The 19463-nt window shown below is 37.9% G+C and overlaps 2 protein-coding genes across 4 annotated transcripts in view; one reads left to right on the top strand and one right to left on the bottom strand.

Moving 5' to 3' along the window:
- LOC110442364 overlaps nt 1–19463 on the top strand; it is an 87313-nt gene that overhangs the window by 53298 nt on the left and 14552 nt on the right. For all 3 annotated transcript variants that reach the window (XM_021485930.1, XM_021485929.1, XM_021485931.1), the window contains 14 exons: nt 14–170; nt 729–795; nt 1213–1300; nt 2171–2328; nt 3484–3624; nt 4472–4562; nt 4891–5014; nt 5680–5842; nt 7209–7417; nt 8207–8372; nt 8862–8978; nt 10791–10866; nt 11734–11767; nt 12522–12654. In XM_021485930.1, the coding sequence (XP_021341605.1) occupies nt 14–170; nt 729–795; nt 1213–1300; nt 2171–2328; nt 3484–3624; nt 4472–4562; nt 4891–5014; nt 5680–5842; nt 7209–7417; nt 8207–8372; nt 8862–8978; nt 10791–10866; nt 11734–11767; nt 12522–12654 (1724 nt within the window). The remainder of the gene's footprint in view (nt 1–13; nt 171–728; nt 796–1212; nt 1301–2170; nt 2329–3483; nt 3625–4471; nt 4563–4890; nt 5015–5679; nt 5843–7208; nt 7418–8206; nt 8373–8861; nt 8979–10790; nt 10867–11733; nt 11768–12521; nt 12655–19463) is intronic.
- On the bottom strand, nt 14379–17224 carry LOC110442367 (FMRFamide receptor-like). Its single transcript, XM_021485937.1, has one exon. The coding sequence runs from the start codon at nt 16328–16330 to the stop codon at nt 15161–15163; it is 1170 nt and encodes a 389-aa protein (XP_021341612.1). The 5' UTR covers nt 16331–17224; the 3' UTR covers nt 14379–15160.

The following is a 19463-nucleotide window of genomic DNA, read 5'->3' as shown; positions in this document are numbered from 1 at the left end:
TGCCTTGTTACAGCTGTACCAGTCAGTGCCCTCGTAGATAAACTGATGTGTAACACATCTGTGATGAAGGTCTTCACCAAAGAAACGGCACCAAAGCGGTTCCACTACCTTAACAATCCACGTGTGGGAGACATCCTGCTGGACATGGCTGACCGGTGGCTTGTGTCCACGTATGTACAAGTTTATACTTTAGGAGAATGTGAACTATGATTGTGCTCACATACTGTAAGTATGTTATCAGCTATTAATGTTAATTAGAATGAACTATAGAGTGGTTTCTATTTAGGGCCTTCCTTCCTAGAAAGGTTAATTACCATGAAAGCTCGCACAGGTTTCATAACCACAATTATCCGACTGTAATTCACATAGTTATGGCCCTTTATTCAATTGCTGAAACAGTGTTTGCTCTTTATCTTAGTAGTTTTTAATGGATTAACTTAAAATTCATTGCAAGGTTGATTAACCCTAATGTTTGAAGAGTTCCACAACCAGTTATGGCCCTTTGTTTAACTGACGAAACGGTGTCTGCTCTATATCTTGAGGAACTTTCATCAGATTAACTCAAATCTTCAAAGGAAGTTTAATTACCATGAAAGCCTATACAAGTTTGATAATCAACATTATAAGACTGAAAATTACAGAGTTATGGCCCTTTATTCAATTGCTGAAACGGTTTCCACTCGATATCTCAAGTAATTTTCATTGGATTGTTTTCTTTCCTGTTGTAGGAATTCATATTACAGCAATTGTGATGGAGGTAACCATGGCTGGGACAACATCTTCAAGTCCATGCACGTAAGGATTAATTGCGCCTTAATTATTACAGCTTTAATCCCTGCTGTTTTTGTCATTCTATATGGATCAGTATGATGATACATGCCATTGTACATATTATAGTGTTTGATGGAGTTATCTCCCTTATAACATCTAGTATATTTGCATTTTCTAATCATTTGTTTCACCTGAGTGTTTTTACTGTTTTAAGTAAACACAATATTTTAATAACTGACCTTTCAATGCATTAACAGTTAATTAACCAAAGTTACCATTTAAGATATATGACATATTTCTTGATGAATATAGAAATGTCATTATGAAGAACATTGTTAGTCCGAAGACATTGTGATGGAACGGAAGCTACAGTAGCATCACAATGGTCTCCTGATGGTTTAGTTGTTGTTATAAAACATGTTTTATTGTATTAATTTACAGGCTTTGTTTCTGGCTCATGGCCCAGCTTTCAAACAGAACATGACAATTCGTCCTTTTGAAAATATCGAGCTGTACAATCTGATGTCGGGTAATGTTTATGTTACGTAAATATTTACTGTCCCTTCTTCGTTCTAAGTCAGAGCCAATAAAGATCACATAGGAATTTGCCTCGTTTAGTTGGGGGAAACCCCCTATGTTATATAAGGTGTCAGTTTGCACCACCGACAGGGATGCCTAATTTGAGAGGCCATGGTGGATTGGTTTATATTATAAAAAAACGGATTTGAGATAAAAAGTAAAAGCTTGGTTTGAACTACAAGATTGCTATGATTATGTAATTTGGAACCTACATCTCAAAATAGCGCCAGGGTACACGCCTTGTATGTTTATTCCTCTCCTTATACATGAAAATATCATAATTATGTCATGATTTCTTAAGCTTCCCATTCTCATAACAATGACATGATCTCTAGTTGACACAAGAATAACACCAAATCCGCATATTTATACAATATTCTGCTCAATATTTGAGTAGGTGACGCATATTTGTTATAAAACTTGTTATACACACATTTGTGAGATTGAACAATCATTATGGTTTTTACTAAGTAAATCATAAAAAGTATCTTAATATCTCTTTGATGCAGTTGTTAATTTCTTTGTTTTCTATTCATCTCATCATATATTTTAAGCAAAGGCGTAGATACACCGCTATTTCCAACTTAACCACATAACTAAAACTCTATTGGGTTTTTTTTTTCTTCAAAGGTATTTCTTGTTTTCATTATTTCTGAAACAGAACTTTAGAATAAAGATCATCTAGACTCCAAGCGTTATTATGATACATGTACTGATTTATACAGAGAACTCAGATTTCTGGATTTGTATTTTGAACAACAGTTAAATGTGTACTACTACTGAGGTATTAGGTATGTAATTAAGCTGTACTTGGTTTCAGAGTTGTTGGATATAGACCCTGCCCCCAACAACGGAACACTAGGGACTCTGGACCACGTGTTGGTGAAAAATAGTACAAGAGGACAATTGATGATGCCACAAGTCCCAGTGTGTCAGTCTGGTCAAGTCCCCACCCCGTCTCTCTGTGGACAGAACCAGGTATACTTGCTTAGTCAACGCAAATATGTTACAACCGTATTTTACCGTTGATAAGCCGATGGGGGCCTGTGCATGAAAACATGTCAATACTAGGGGGTTGGGCTTATTACTGGATATGAGCCGGTGTTTTACCGGTCATAGGCCCAGACTGGACATTGTGGCCCGCCATTTTGGTTCTGATATCACAGCTTACCAAATCGGAACTGGTAGTAGATTGACATATAAATATATATACTGTAGAATAATTTATTTTCGCGAGGTTAAAATTTCGTGGTTTTCATATTTTAGCCTGTTTCAATGACATTTTATTTAGCTGATTACTGATTTTCCCCTATGTATATCATACCAAATTTATGTTTTCGTGGGGATATAATTTCGTGGATTTTTATTATCCATGAAATAAACAAAATTTAATGTCCCACGAAAATTTATGATTTTACAATATGGTACAAAAATGTTACGTTTCACATTGCAAATAAAACAAATCAATAAAATCAATCAATATATGTGAACTTCCCATTTCAGATGGGTGACCAATAATAGAAGTAAATCACATGTTAAACCGACAATGTATTTGGAATGAAATAGTAAGAAACAGAGTGAAATCATATGTATTTGTGAGAAATTACTTGAAAAAAGTCATGAAAGATCATCACTTTTTTGTAAACAATTGATGATGAATCATTTATCAATCACAAACTGAACTAATAGATAGGGAAGCATTCACCATAATTGATAAAAGGCAGTGAAAATAGTATGCTCTGTATTTCAATAAATCTTGAGAGTTTTCTTGTCAAAGTCAAACCATGATTGATTGGTCAATGTCAGAGGTAAACAGCTGGACATAGTTTAAATCAATTAACCCCCACAGCACTATTTGTTTGATTTGAAAGTTCTTTTAAATTCATTAAATACAAAACTTATGATTAATATCTGGTCTTCATCCAAAAGTGATTTTATTCTTGCTGTATGTCATGAAGCTCATGAACAGTTTTGTTTCTGTTGGAATTAATTTGTACATACCCAAGTGCAAACACATTACAGTATCCATGTTTCTGCATTTAGACAAGAAATAAAATTCCCAACATGCACAATGATAAATTAAAAGGTATTGACGACCTGCTGTGTCATTATTTAGTGTTTTCTTCTTTTCAGTCATCCCCTGATCTGCATCTGCCAAGGATAGTTCTAAATCAAACAAGTGTGTGTCAACTGAACTATCCAAAACAGATCACAGTATACGACACCATGCTGAAATCGCCTCTCTACACAACGTTTACATTAACAGACCAAATGGTGAGGAATTTGCACATTATGTTAACTTGTTTCTGTATTTAGGGTGTTGATAACATTACTAACAAGTTGATGGCACTGCAATTTTAAGGTATCATTTTATAAGAACTTGTCGGGAAACAGATTCTTTCTTAAACTCTCCTCTTCTTCATCCATCTACTATTCAGTCCTTCTTTTCAATCCCTTGTTGACTTTAACTCCAGCCATTTCTCCAATCTATTGCTGACTTAATCTTTTCCCCTCTTGTCCCAAGCCTCTGTTAACTGAAACATCCCATTTCATCCCCAAAACCACTGTTAGTTACCCTCTTCCTCCCCCAAACCATTGCTAACATAAACATGCGTTCTTCCTCAGCTAAACCACTATTGACATTAACATATATAATCCTTCCTCCCTCAAACCACTCTGGACATAATCCTTCCTCCCTCAAACCTCTCTTGACAAAAACAACCCCTTCCCTCAAACCACTGTTGACATAATCCATCCTCCCTCAAATCACTGTTGACAAAAGCACTTACCTTCCTCCCTCTAACCACTGTCGACAAAAACAACCCCTTCCTCCCTCAAACCACTGTTGACATAATCCTTCCTCCCTCAAACCACTGTTGACAAAAACAACCCCTTCTTTTCCCAAACTACTGTATACTTGAACACAACACACACCAAACAACTGTTGACTTAACACTCCTCCCTCCTTCCCAACCATTGTTGGCTGTTTATAACACAAGACTCTTATAGCATTATTCACACCCAAAACCTTTGAATGATTAAGTTAACTTGTTCAAGTGACAGAATTATCCCTAAAGTTTCTTTGACGCTTTATGTTAATATGTGTTAATGGTTCCAACAGGTAAGAAATACCAGCTCAGAGGACGTGTGTATCATGGACAGACTTGAGAATCTGTGGTTGTACCAGCCAAATTATCCACACTTCTACACAGGTCAGTAACACTTAACACTGCCAGTCATTTTTGGGGAAAATTGTTGAAAAAATTGATCAAAGTGATATGGGCTTCATGTACTGTCATAGCTTTATTAGTTCCTCTCTGGTACAAATGGAGGAGACTATAGGGTTTGTACTCAGTCTGTCTGCTTTTTGTCTTCATTTGGACATGAGAACAGCTTTTTAACAAGTCTTCAATTTGATCAAATTCAACCAATCATATTTGACCTAACATTCTTGATTGAAGTACCGTTTGTCATGCAGGTCAGCCATTATTGAGCATTGTTGATGTGTTCCATGAATTATTTTTTGCATGTATTTTCCAGAGATTTGGAATTTCACTCGCGGCCTGATCAAGCAATATGCTCTGCAGTACGGTAACCTCACAGTGACATTGGGCCCGGTGTACGACCATGATGGAGACGGACTAGCTGACACCAACCGATCAAGGTATTCCTGTGGGGTTGGTCTGGTTGTCTGCAGGTAACCAGATAAAATCCAAATGAGATTTATAATGTTAAACTTTTGATATTATTTTTGTTTATTTTTATTAAAGAATATAATCTGGAATGTCCGTCCTTACATCTGTCAATGATCTTTTTTAAGCCCAACTCCTCCAATACCATGTGTTAGATTTTTTGTAACTTGGCACAGTTAAAGTACATCATATGTGAATGTACATGAAGAAAAGAATTTGTGATTCGACTCTTTTCCTGGAGTTATTGTCCTTGAAACTTTAATTTCTGCTCCAGAAACATTGTAAGCGCAAGCAAGGGATATATCTTTGCAAGCTTGCTCACAGTTTCTCTATTTACATTTGGGATTTTCCCATAAGAAAACAAAATAAAAATGCATAAGAATTAAGTTGCCAATATAGTAAAAGTACAGTAAAAGACATCATGAATGTATTTACTATGTCAGTAAATTCTGTCGTTTTGTTGCCACAATGTATATGACATCATGATGGCTTAAAATAAATCTTCATGGTGCTGTACCACTTTGCCCTTTTTGCAGCTTCATTTAGAACAATTCTGATTTCAGTAATATTGTAAAGGTAATGATACAGTGAAAACTGTAGGTGCATGATCGGTGGTGATTTGTCCATTTATTTACAGCGAGGCGACGGGTGAGGAGAGTTCCCCGTCCCCTTCCCATGTGTTTGTGGTGATGATGAGATGTGCCTTACCTGGACAGGTATACCCCTGTGGTGGGGACGACGCTTCCATACTTATCCAGTCATTGGTACTGCCCTACCTCAACTTCACGCCCAACTGCCTGGTAAGGGTTACTTCCCTTGAATTGTCTCCCTAACAACATGTCTATTTTTTACTGAGATAATTATATATCTTTCTGACTGGTAAGTTTGCATACTTGTCAACTTTTTTGCATAAATGAAGCATGTGTATGGACACCCTAGGGAAAAATAACACTTCCAAGTGGCATCATTTGAGCTGCTCTTTCAGGTGAAATCATCATATCTTAGAAAATTATCAGAAATAGTTTAGCAAATCCACTGGTTAAAAAATTTTAGGGTCCAAAATCTGGAGTCTCGCTCCTAAATAGAGAGAGTTGGTAAGTATGAATTTGCTGTCTTCAAACTTCTAGTAGGTTTTGAGCATAGTTAGGCTTTTTTTTTGCTGAACTCAACCCACAGTTATTCTTGAAGCACTACTTCAACAGTGATTTGTGTTTTATGCTGCCCTTTGCAAATACCTACAAGATACATGATACAAGATACATGAAGCTTTATTTAGAGTCGCATACATATCAACATGGAACATTAGCTCTTGAGAGCTATTATTGCGACCTGATATGCTTAATTTGTCAAGTGTTTTACGAAAGGCTCGAGCGACCCCCAGATGTTTGTTACTTAAAATTTGTCCCAAGATGTTCTATATAAATGTGTCATAACACTAAACATACATAATTCAGTCTCACACATTTCTGCTTGATTGATAAAATAAAATAATGGTTTGGTGCTTTTGGTACATGAAATTATATATAAAGGATTGTAAGGTAAGCTGGTATGGCTTGGTTACATTGATTTGAATTGTTACCAGTGTCCTATAAAATATTCATCCCCAAAAAATATCTAGCAGGATGAGTATTTTATGTATAAAATGGAGGTGTGGTAATCTAGTGGTAGGATGCCGGGCTCGTGACCAAAGGTTTTGCGACATGGCACTGTGTTGTATCTTTGAGCAAGATTCTTTACTCCGCCTGTTCCAGTCTACTCAGCTGTAAATGAGTACATGGTTGGGCAGTGCTAGAATTGTTGAATGCTAGCTGTTAGTGCCAAATTGGAAGCTCTGGCTGTATGCTCCCCCGGGAGTTGAGAAAGGTATTGGCTGGTTGCAAAGGCCCTATAACCACGGATAATAATTAGTGAACCACTTTGAGACGACCTATGAACTAGGTTGTGATAAAGCGGAATATAAGAACCTTGAATTATTATTAATATTATTATAAAATATTCATCCAAATGAGTATTTTATCGAGGATGAAAATTTTGTATGACACTGGTACTCATTTTGATGTTGCATCTTCAAAAAATATTCTAATCTAAGAGTACCCTGGTACATTAAGTTGATATTTACATTTCTTTTTTTTCTCTCCGTAAACTAAGACATTGTGTGTATTACAGTACCTGGCAGACTACTTGAAGGACAATATAGCACGGGTCCGGGATGTGGAGCTCCTTACAGGTCTAAACTTCTTTGTGGAGGGAAGGTTTTCAGTGTCAGAAGCTGCCAGACTGCGGACACATCTGTCGGAGAAGCTATGGCCATCACAAAGCCTGAGGACTTGGCTGGATTCTCCGTGTCCAGTGGCAGAAGACTCCTGTACATCTAGGTAGGTATCACGGGGGAGTTTGTCTTTGTCTGTCCCTACATAAGTCTGTCGTTCAGCCATCCTCGATAATCCAGAGGTTACGCTCACTTTCGCTCTCTGCACCCATGGAATATGTCACAACAAAATTGAAGGCATGGGGTTAGGTATTTGATTGTTTTCAGGTAAAGAAACTGACTATTCGTTCGGCTGATACCTGTCCTTTTAAGATTACAGTGGAACCACACCCGACTTCAAAGCCAGTCAATTCAATAACCATTATGTAACCGAGAGATTCTTTTGATATACATCAAAGGATCAAACTAAGGTTCTTGTCTGATCCACAAGGTGGAGCACACTGAGCCTAAGATATTGCAATGACATATTGCAGGGTTCAGATAGCGTAAGTGAGCGTAACCCTCGGAGTATCAAGGATGGCTGACCGACAGACTGATGTTTGGACAGACAAAAACAAATTCAAGGAAGTTGGTTAGTATGGGCATTATTCCCCTTCATATCTGGTCATAATTAATCACTTTAGGATAATTGGATAAAAAAAAAACCAAGGTACACTTATTTTATTGCAGCAGCCTATGTTGATTGTCCAGATCAGATAAAGAGTGAAATATTATAAAAAAAAAATGTTTTAAGCCATGAAGATGACTCGAGACTGCCTATATTTTGTGCACACTTATTTCATGAACCTGACTTTTTAACAGATATTGTTGGAACTGATTTCACACAGTAGATTATTTACAATCACTATATCATATAGATACCACATCACATGTCTTTTCGGTTTCATGCTTTCAGCTACCGGCCTCTGATCCTGATATCTTTAGACGGGTTCAGGGCGGACTACCTTCTCCGTAACTTTACACCCTACATTGGCCGTCTGAGTCGGTGTGGGACTCGTGCACCGTACATGAGATCAGTGTTCCCGACAAAGACTTTCCCCAACCATTACTCCATTGTTACCGTGAGTAGCGTCTAAAAAAGTGTATTGACAAATTGTTAGAGGATATTTGATAGTTTCACGGGAATACCATCTTTTTTACAAGTATGTCAGAATACCATAAAAAGGATTATTTATGCGGGCTTAAATTTTCCCGATTTTGACCCAAAATTCGAAAATTAAATATGCACAGATAATAATTTCACGATTAAGATATGTGCAGAAGCAAAATGTTCACTGTGTTTAGCATAGAGATGGGACACTTGACATATAAAGTGTTATATAGTCAAATGAATATACTTTATGACAGCATATTGAGTAACAACAAATCGGTGTATTTTGTTAAACTAATCATCAACAAAACTATAAGATATGTGATATAAACTTTTTTCGACATCATTACTCTTCATGTAAGACAACTATATGACGCTATTCTGTGACAACATTACAGTTATGAAGTCAATTATTGCGACTCATTTCTATGCTTGTCATAAGTGTATGTTTATGTTTTAGGGATTGTACCCCGAGTCTCATGGAATTGTAGACAACAGCATGTTTGACAGTAACCTAGACAGTACATTCAAGATAGGAGGCAGTGCTTTTAATCAACAGTGGTGGCAAGGAGAGCCGGTAAGTGTGTTGCAGGTATACTGATAACTGTCTGTGATACTGTTAACTGTCTGTGATACCAATTACTGTCTGTGATACCGATAGCTGTCTGTGATACTGATAACTGTCTGTGGTACTGATAACTGTCTGGGATACCGATACCTGTCTGTGATACCAATCACTGTCTGTGATACCTATAACTGTCTGTGATTCTGATAACTTTCTGGGATACCGATAACTGTCAGTGATACCGATAACTATCTGTGATACCGATAGCTGTCTGGGATACCGATATCTGTCTGGGATACCGAAAACTGTCTGTGATACAGCTGTTGGCTGTCTTCCACTCTGTTGTCTGTCTGTAATACTATTAGCTGTCTGTGGTACATTCAAGATAGGATGCAGTGCTTTTAATCAACAGTGGTGGCCAGGAGAGCCGGTAAGTGTGTTGCAGGTATACTGATAACTGTCTGGGATACCAATAACTCTCTGTGATACCGATAACTGTAAGGTATACCAATAACTGTCTGTGATCCCGATAACTGTCTGTGATGCCGATAACTGTCTGGGATACTGATAACTGTCTGTGATACCGCTAACTGTCTGTGATACAGCTGTTGGCTGTCTTCGATTCTGTTGTCTGTCTGTAATACTATTAGCTGTCTGTGGTACATTCAAGATAGGAGCCATTGCTTTTAATCAACAGTGGTGGCAAGGAGAGCTGGTAAGTGTGTTGCAGGTATACTGATAACTGTCTGTGGTACTGATAACTGTCTGGGATACCGAAAACTGTCTGTGATACAGCTGTTGGCTGTCTTCCACTCTGTTGTCTGTCTGTAATACTATTAGCTGTCTGTGGTTCCATAAGCCATCTGTTATTCCAGTAGCTGTCTGTGGTTCCATAAGCCATCTGTTATTCCAGTAGCTGTCTGTGGTTCCAGTAGCTGCCTGTGGTTCCATTAGCTGTCTGTGATTCCATTAGCTGCATGTGATTCCATAAGCTGTCTGTGATTCCATTAGCTGCATGTGATTCCATAAGCTATCTGTGATTCCATTAGCTGTCTGTGGTTCCATTAGCTCATATCTATGATTCCATTAGCTGTCTGTGGTTCTAGTTGGCTGTCTGTGATTCTCTTAGCTGTCTGTGATACTATTAGTTATCTCTGGGTTAGGAGGGGTCTACGGGCTCTTAGACCCCGTCTGGTCTATATAGACCAAAAGGGGTCTATGAGCCAGTAGACCCCTTCTAACCCAGAGATAATGAATTTTTCACCTTGACAATCTTTTATTACCGTTTTTTTGTGCAAAATTATAGGTCTCTTTGTGAGTTTGAGTTGTACCTGACTGCTATCAAAATAGCCCCTACCGGACACATTTTCGGCAATATTTCAGACAATACGCAACCATCTTTGTTATAAGCACCCCAGCGGCCCCCTCATTGCCTGTTTCGTTGAATTTGCTGTCTTTTTAGATTGCTTGTAGGCTATTTCATCATGCATGTGAATGATTGGCAAACCTCGGACGCCATCTTTGTCGTTATGCAGAGAGATTCTAGTGTGAGTTATCTCCCCTCGCACATGCTTTTATAGACCCCAGCAGAGCGGGGTTTATAGACATATAGACCCCGGAAAGATATCCAATCAGAAAGAGTGTTACAAATTAGAAGGGTGACAATGTTAGCTGTCTGTGCTACCATTAGAGACAGTGATTACCCATCACCAGATTGTATATCTTAACTGCTGCCAGTATTGTTTAACGCTGACAATTCACATTTCTTTCCTATGTGTTTATCGTCTCGTAGTGATCCTTTGATACGATGATTTTGTTTTACAGATTTGGAGAACGGTTATGAATAACAACAAGACGGCTGCCACTTTCTTCTGGCCGGGGTCTGACGTAAAAGTCAACGGTAAGTAATTCCATCACTGAGGATTATTTGGTGTTGATTTAGTGTAACTGCATTCTGTTCAGATAGATAGTCTGGAAATTCTTTACAGAATTGTGGACAAATTAAATAATGCAAGAAACTGTGTTGTGAATATTTCTCTGTGATTGTCCTCAGAATTATAGGACTGTGATATATGTTTTGTAAACTGATTCCTAAAACTCTAAAACAAATGTAGTTTATTACTTTTATTTTCCATTGATTTAGACAATTCTAAAGTTTTGTTCAAACATATCTGTTCTTCTGTCAAGTAGGTTTACAATGTATGGCATCCATACAACATCCGGTAATCATTATCTACCAGCTGTCTCAAACAACATGATTACGACATCACAGTTGTAATGACGTCATAGTCATCAGTCCAGAGTCCCATAACTCAGTGATTTAGATAGAGGCAGTGCAAAGCAAATGTCAATATGCTGATTGTAAGAATTCAGTTCGTGTGGAACCGAGCATAACAAATTGCAGATTGTGTTAACTATTAGCCAGCTATAAACGTGGGTGTCAGAATAAGACGCTAAGACATCAGACATAAGACAATAAAATTTTATACTTGCGTAACATCGGGTTGTGTGTCATATGCTGGACCTTTGGCCTGTCAAGGTCATGAATACTGGTCAAGTGAAATAAAACTATAGACCTTATCAGGAATTATAAACATACCTGTCCACATCAGATAACGTGTGCACTACTGGTATACACCCCTATGTCAAGGTGAAGGTCAGCATTAGAGGTCAAATGGCAGTTTTCATATTTCTGGTTCATGTCATAAAATTACCTTTTAATGATAGTGCTTAACAAATTATCTAATTTTGTTTCTGTTTATTCCAGGAACGTACCCTACTTATTTCAGAAGATATGACCAGTAAGTGTTTAGCATCTGTTTTTCTTAATATTTACTTACTATCACTAGTAATGAATATGGTAAGGCTGTATGGTGAATAGAAATTTGTATTTTGCTCTTAACAATAACGCTTTTAATTTAGAAACCCTTCAATTTATTTATATTAACAGTCTTTTGTTTCTGCAAGATACATATAAAATGTGAAAGTGACAATTATGAAGAATTGTTGGTATTAAACTAAATTAATTTGTTGTACATAGGGGTCACTGACTGCCTCCATTGTGAACTCCAACACTCTTAAAAATGTGTATAACAGCAAATAGAATTGATCTTGAAAATGATTTATAGACACTGGTGTGTACTGGACTAATTTATACTGTATACAACAGATTTCGCTTAATATCACTTCCCATTTGTCAGAGAAAAACATGATATTAACAGAAACATGACATAAACAGAATACGTATTCTCTGACTTTTAAATCAGGAATTTTTTGTCACAGTAAAAATTTCGGCTTTTTCTCCCTCCCCAAATGAGGGCAAATTTATCATGACAGCGAATATTGGTTCACAACATGTAATAAATAGTAACTACATATATAAAGCGAAGTTAACACTAAAAGAACATGGATTTTATTGTAAAAGGGCGAATATTTGATCGAAAGTTTGTCTCAAGTTTCCCAGTATACAGTACTGGCATTTATCGTAACTGTCGCCCTGAATATCAGTGATCAGACTTGTTAAGTTGATGTTGATTGCCATTTCTCGCGTTGTAGGAATGTGGCTTATGATAACCGGGTGCAACAAGTGCTGAATTGGGTGACCAATGAAAAACCAGATCTTATAACTCTCTACTTCGATGAGCCCGATCAATCAGGACACAAGTACGGACCAGACAACATTGTGAAGGTCAGTGTTTATATACCCAAGGTCATACAAAGTCACTTATGTTTTTTTCTGATTAGTTTAATCAAGTTTATTTGATATTTAGTCATTTTATTTCTGATTATTTGATATTTAGTCATTTTATTTCTGATTATTTGATATTTAGTCATGTTATTTCTGATTATTTAATATTTAGTCATTTTATCTCTGACTATTACAAATTAATCATGATTTTGTACAGTTTACCATAGTTTGACTATGAGACACAAAAAAGTTAACCGCTTTTGAAAAACATTCCATCGGTGAATGCAGCTTTATTTCTTTCCCTTTCAGTTTATAATTGATCAATCATCGATCAATTAAAAAATGGTGTTGACCGATAAAAAATTGTTGAAGTGATTCCGGACTCTAAATGTCAAAGAGTAAGACCTAACAGTGTACTAGTGTATATTATAACCACTCTGTGCCGTAAAGTCACTTATTTGAATAAAGTTTCAAATTTACATAATTTTTCCAGAAAAAAAAAACATTTATGGATTTTGAACATCTGGAAGTCCAGATAAAATGCGTTGAATTTCTTCTGGATATATACTAACATTTGTCCTATTTACCAAGAATAGCAAGTTTGTTTGGTGTTTGGAATCACGTTCCCAACTGTCGTTAGAAATGGAAGTGAAACAGACCTAATGAAACCTACCCAGCATAGTAAATGTTCGACGTGTATACGACATCACTTTACCACATATAATACATTGCTTACATACTTTGTCAAAAATATATATTTTACCGACTTAAAGACTCGTGGGGAAAGAATTATACAAAATTGTGTCAAAAGTGTACGAAATCACTTACCTGTACCTGCATTGTACATCACTATCTAATCACAGTTAGTCCGTCCTAAATACCTTATCCTAGCAGAGCAGATCTGGAAGTGTTGCACAGTAATTAAGCAAGATCCTTCCAAAAAAAGAATAGATGATAGATGTCAACCTGTGAAACTGCTTTGCTCAATTTATCTTTCCCTTTTTATGTATGGAAATAATTCCAAAAAGCATTCATTTAATTCAGACACACCTGTTATGATCATTACACACACCCTGCAGTAACTAGGAGATCATTTTGACCACAGAATGTAGATTTTGAGTTTATGTGAGTTCAGACTTGAATGAGGGAGTTTCGAGGGTGGTTGGTAAATTTTGGTCAAAATGAGGGAGTCTCCCTCCTATGAAAGATGAAGCCATTGACATCTAATATAAAGCCCCAATCCTGAACCCTTTCACCACTGTAGACCATAATGGACTTTTCCAGATCAATGCATGGTATAGTTTACTTAGGTTACATAGGGATGAAAGGGTTGATAAAGACTGTGGCTATATGAGTTCCAGGCAATCTACCAAGGCGTTCATCAGGTGACGATGACCATCGGTGATTATGTAATACATGGACATTTTTGCCGCCTTTTAATTTTCGCCTTCTTCGCTATCTGTAATGAGGGTGAATTTAGCACAATAGTGAAAATCAGTACACCACATATACTGTACATAGGAATAACAGTCAAGGGCAAAATTTACACTGTGTGAAACGGATTCTACCAGTGAAGGGCGAAAATTTGACCGACGAAGGTTTCCTGGCTTACAATAAGTGTTGTTAAATGGCGATTATCACTTGAAACACTGAGATGGTGTCAGAAGTTTGTGTTTTCCAGTCATTTAGATTCTGACTGGTAACATATTATGTACCAGTATAATTAGGTACATGGTAATGTGTAATATGTTATGTAAAGTTAGGCATAAAACATCGGTATAGTTGATAAAAACAAAAACCGAGTTGATAAGACATTTTGGTACAAAAATGAATTCAAGCTATATACTAAAACACAGTGAAAAGCAGGACAAACATAAGATACAATATCACAGTTGGTAGAGGTATCACAATTGCACATGATTAGTAGAAATATCACTACAACTATAAATCTTGATAAACCTTAGCACAGATATATATTACTATCCAATCACAGAAAAGGTCAAAAATAATTTGACAATTATCCATGTCCCTGTGTCTATGAAGGGCTGCAACTTCACAATGTCCCTATACATTGTATGTCTATAAGGGATCTGATAGTTAACAATTCATGTCCCTGTGTTTGAGGAACCTAAAACAGTTATCCATATTTCCCTGTGTCTATGAGGAATCTGGAACCTCACAAGTATCCATGTCTTTGATGTTTGGAGGATCTAGGACTACACAATCATCTAAAGCCCTGTGTGTATGAGATCCGCTAATTCAAAATAACCAATGTTCTAGAGATCCAGGATTGTTCCCAATTATCCATGTCCCTGTTTCTAGGAGATCTTGTACTGTTCACAGCAATACGTTGTCCTGTATCTAATCTATGAGGGACCTGATTCTTAACAATTGTCTTTGTCCATAAGAAATAAGATACTCCACAATTATCCATGTCCCTGTGTGTATGGGAAGGCTGTCTCTTCCCTGTGCTGGTATGATGGACCAAGTTTTCTTTGCATTCTATCTATGAGGACCCTGCGCTCTCCACTACAGTGTTAGATTCACGCCCAGTGGTGAACACCTTCTGTGGACTGACTTTGTTGACTGGCTTACAAGTTGTACATAATAAAAAGTCACGGAGCTGACGCCTGAACTTGGTGCCCACCATACAGTACACAACGATGTTGAGGCAGCTGTTTAGTATGTTCAAGATCTCGGTGATGGCGTTGATGATGTCAAACTCTTTAGACGTTGTCGATGTTAGAGAAGTTGTTTCCTGAATACACTGTCCATTCTCCGACATGTGATTTACAAGCTTGTAGAAGACCATGATGGATATTGGTAGGTTGCACACCATGTAGATAATAACGATGAGTAGGATGAGAATGGAGAGGTTTCTGTTCGGGTTGGGGATGTTTGGCAGACCGACCCGTATCCTTGACGACCGTCTGACCTGGAGGTAAAGGAGGAGGTTGAGGATGGCGAGGAGGATCCACGGAAGGATGTACCAGAGAAGAGGAATAACGTAGATGTGATAGGTGCAGGGATAGAGTGTGTCTCGCCCCAACCTTGTCATCACTTGTACGTAGACACTGGATGTGTTAGTGTAGGAGAATTCCTTTACTCGGAATGAAAAAAAAATGGGCGAGGTGAGAATGACCACGATCACAATGATTCCTACTATACACACCCTCACCAGGAATGGAGTGCACGACCTCTTGATGGTGAGCGGATACCTAATAGCCAGAAACCTCTCTATGGACAAGGTCAAGGTCACAAAGCTGGACACACCTAGGGATATCCAATGAAACGGTTTGATGTAGGCATCGAGGTAGGCACTGAAGTGTAGGACACTGTATGTGTCTTGGGCCTCTGTCAGAAACAGCTTGTAGGTGTTGTAGCGGAAAAAAGCCGTGATGAGCACGAACGTGTCGGCCAGTGACAAGGCACGGAGGTAAACTGCGATGGTCGTTCTCCTCACTGACTTTTGCGACAGGATGATAAATGCCAGAATGTTGGCCGCTACTCCCAGAATGATCAGGATGAACATGATGTATCCATGGCAAATCTTCCACAGCTTTATCCGAAAAAATATTTTTTCATAGTCACCAGCGGTCAGTGTATTTGTACTGGTCATTTCCGTTGTCATCACCGTACTTATAAGAGTTGTTATATTGGTCAGAATGGCTGTCATGTTATCCAGTCTTCAAATGGAATCCCTTCACATACTAACATATACAATTGGAGAATCTTATCTCAAAAAATCTTAATTTAATTCCCAGAAGAAGGATAAGATATTTTTACTGGTGTAAGTTTTCGACCTGTTCTGTGGTTTAATATTTCTCTTCTTGATCAGGACCTTGTTCAGACAAACACTGAAAACACAGATTCAAAATTAGAGTCACATCTACCATTAACAAGGCCGGAGTCATTCCAATACAGTCTCCAGTCAGTACTGACATCAGGAAGCTGAACATCTGTCTTTGTAGGAGGATTCCTGTTCAGTTTTTCTGTACTGTCCTGGGTATTGGTTGGGTACACCTGGTCCAGTCCTACACTGCCGTTAGTGCTAGTCAGGTGACCCTTGACCATGCAGTCCAGTGTCTGTCAAGTGATGTTTCCCGGGCTGTTGTCCAGTCCAGTGTAACTACCTGCTACAACACACCTGGGATTGACCATTGTTTTGCACCTTTAACAACAGATTTTGATAAGCTCTATGATTTTCATAAAATTATTTAATAACTCATTGTGCTGAGAGCTAAGTCAACACTGGCTATGTGGACTGGCGTAGGATGCCTGGGCGGTTCAGGGGAGATGGAGTAATTAGAAGATAAGGTATGGTTGGGTAGGCTGTGGTCAGTACAAGGTGTGTCACCTGTACTCTGTGCCTGGGTTACCTCCCTCTGATCTGTCCAGGTAGGCTAGGAACTGCACACATACCTGTTTGTTTTGTCTTCTCGTTGAACTATTATCCACTCGAGATTGATCTTTAATTTCCCCAAATGTTGTGCAAGGCTCTATACAGTCTCCATGGTTTTGTTTTAATATCAACTCTGCATATTTTGGTTGCTGATGTTGGCTCTGACATGTCTGGTTTTCCATCCTACGTTGCTACCTGAAATGTTAAGGAGAATTGATTTAAGCTATTTCTAAGCTGTCAAGTGAACGCCCATAAAGTGCATTGTACACGGGCACTAAGGAATCACAAGGTGTTTATATCCAATAACATGACCAGCAATATGTTATGTTTCCTGTAGTCTGTTTACAATGGACATAAAGGATACATAGGGGTCACTTTATACAGGTAACTCCAATACACAGTGGTCGCTTCACAGGTATATTCTATACACAGTGGTCACTACACAGGTATATTCTATACACAGTGGTCACTACACAGATATATTCTATACACAGCTTCAATACAGTGGTCACTTTACAAAGTTAGCCTCAACAAAATTGTCGCACTATACACAGGTAAAATGTAGCTTCAGTATAGTGGTCACTCTACACAGGTAGATTATATACACAGTGGTCACTATATACAGGCAGTTTTAATAAACTGGTCACTACACAGATAGTTCAATACAATGGTCTCTTTACAAAGGTAGCTTCAATACACAGTGGTCACTTTACACAGGTTGCCTCAACACAGTGGTCACACTGCACATAGCTTCAATAAAGTGGTCACTTTATACAGGTCTTAACACAGTGGTGACTACACAGATAGCTCTAATACAGTGTTCACTTTATACAGGTCTTCTTAACACTGGTCACTACACAGATAGCTCTGATACAGTGGTCACTTCACAGATAGCTCCAACACAGTGGTCACTTTACAAATGTAGCATCAACACATTGGTCACTTTACAAAGGTAGCATCAACACAGTGGTCACTTTACAAAGGTAGCATCAACACAGTGGTCACCTACAAAGGTAGCTCTAACACAGTGGTCACTTTACAAAGGTAGCATCAACCCAGTGGTCACTTTACAAAGGTAGCATCAACACAGTGGTCACCTACAAAGGTAGCTCTAACACAGTGGTCACTTTACAAAGGTAGCATCAACATAGTGGTCACTTTACAAAAGTAGCTCCAACACAGTGGTCACTTTACAAAGGTAGCATCAACACAGTGGTCACCTACAAAGGTAGCTCTAACACAGTGGTCACTTTACAAAGGTAGCATCAACAAAGTGGTCACTTTACAAAGGTAGCTCCAACACAGTGGTCACTTTACAAAGACAACATCAACACAGTGGTCACCCTGCACAGATAAATTCTATATACTGATGTCACTTTATACAAGTAGCTTCAATATAGTTTATTTACTTTAGACAGGTAGCTTCGATATAGTGGTCACTTAATGTTTCATATGTAGCTCAGTTATACAGGTCACTTTAAACAAGTAGATTCAACACTCTGGCCTTTAGACCCAGTGTTAAGGCCATGCATGGTAAGATTCTGTATTGCATCTTTTATGTGGTTTATTAGTCCCCCACCTTACTTCCATAAGGGTCGGTAAGTGAGTGCATCACTTTGAAGGGGAGCCTATCTTATGTTATATATGGGCTACCATTGCAAATTTGTTTGTTTGTATTTGATGAAATTCTATGTGAGGGGAACTCTTTTTGAAATCCTAAATATATAAAAGTTTAAAAAGATCCAATTAGATTTATTTACTCCCATTTCTTTGGAATATACAAGGATATTTCTTTCGCAACTAAGAACTCAGAACCTTAATGTAAAATCCTTAGAACATGATAAAATAGAGTTCCAAAATATCCTGATTTATTTAATTGGTCCTATTGTCAACAAAAAAATGTAATATTTATTAGCTCTTTATGGCCTCTACAGAATATCATAAGTACATTTCCTGTTGAAGACTTGATATCTGATAATAATAGTTATAATGACACCCAGGAGTACATTGAACCTTTTCATTGTCTTAGCATTAAATTCATATTAAGATTGAGATTATAACATAAGATGTAAAATCCCAGCAACAAATTGGTTTGTAAGTTTGACCGTTTCTTTGGAAATCGTTGAACTATACAAGAACTTTATCTTTGCGGATTATGATGTTGAACTGCTGTGGAAATACTGGAGGAGAAAGCACACACTACCGCCGCGAGATAGATGACCATGGAGATGTTGACCTTGTCACGTCCATTTATGGTTGTATATGACAAGAGTTGTGGTGGTCACCAGGATATCAGTTTCCATGTCACAGACAGACGTCATCGGTGACAAGGTCAAGAAGATATATGGATTACTGGGAACTTACCTGACCTTTTCACCATCATCACTTCATTCACCCCCTTTTGTTG

Source organism: Mizuhopecten yessoensis, unplaced genomic scaffold, assembly GCF_002113885.1.
Source record: "Mizuhopecten yessoensis strain PY_sf001 unplaced genomic scaffold, ASM211388v2 scaffold716253, whole genome shotgun sequence".
NCBI classification, from domain to species: Eukaryota; Metazoa; Mollusca; class Bivalvia; order Pectinida; family Pectinidae; genus Mizuhopecten; species Mizuhopecten yessoensis.
Note: the sequence above shows the minus strand (reverse complement) of the source record. Positions and strands in the feature narration are given on the sequence as shown.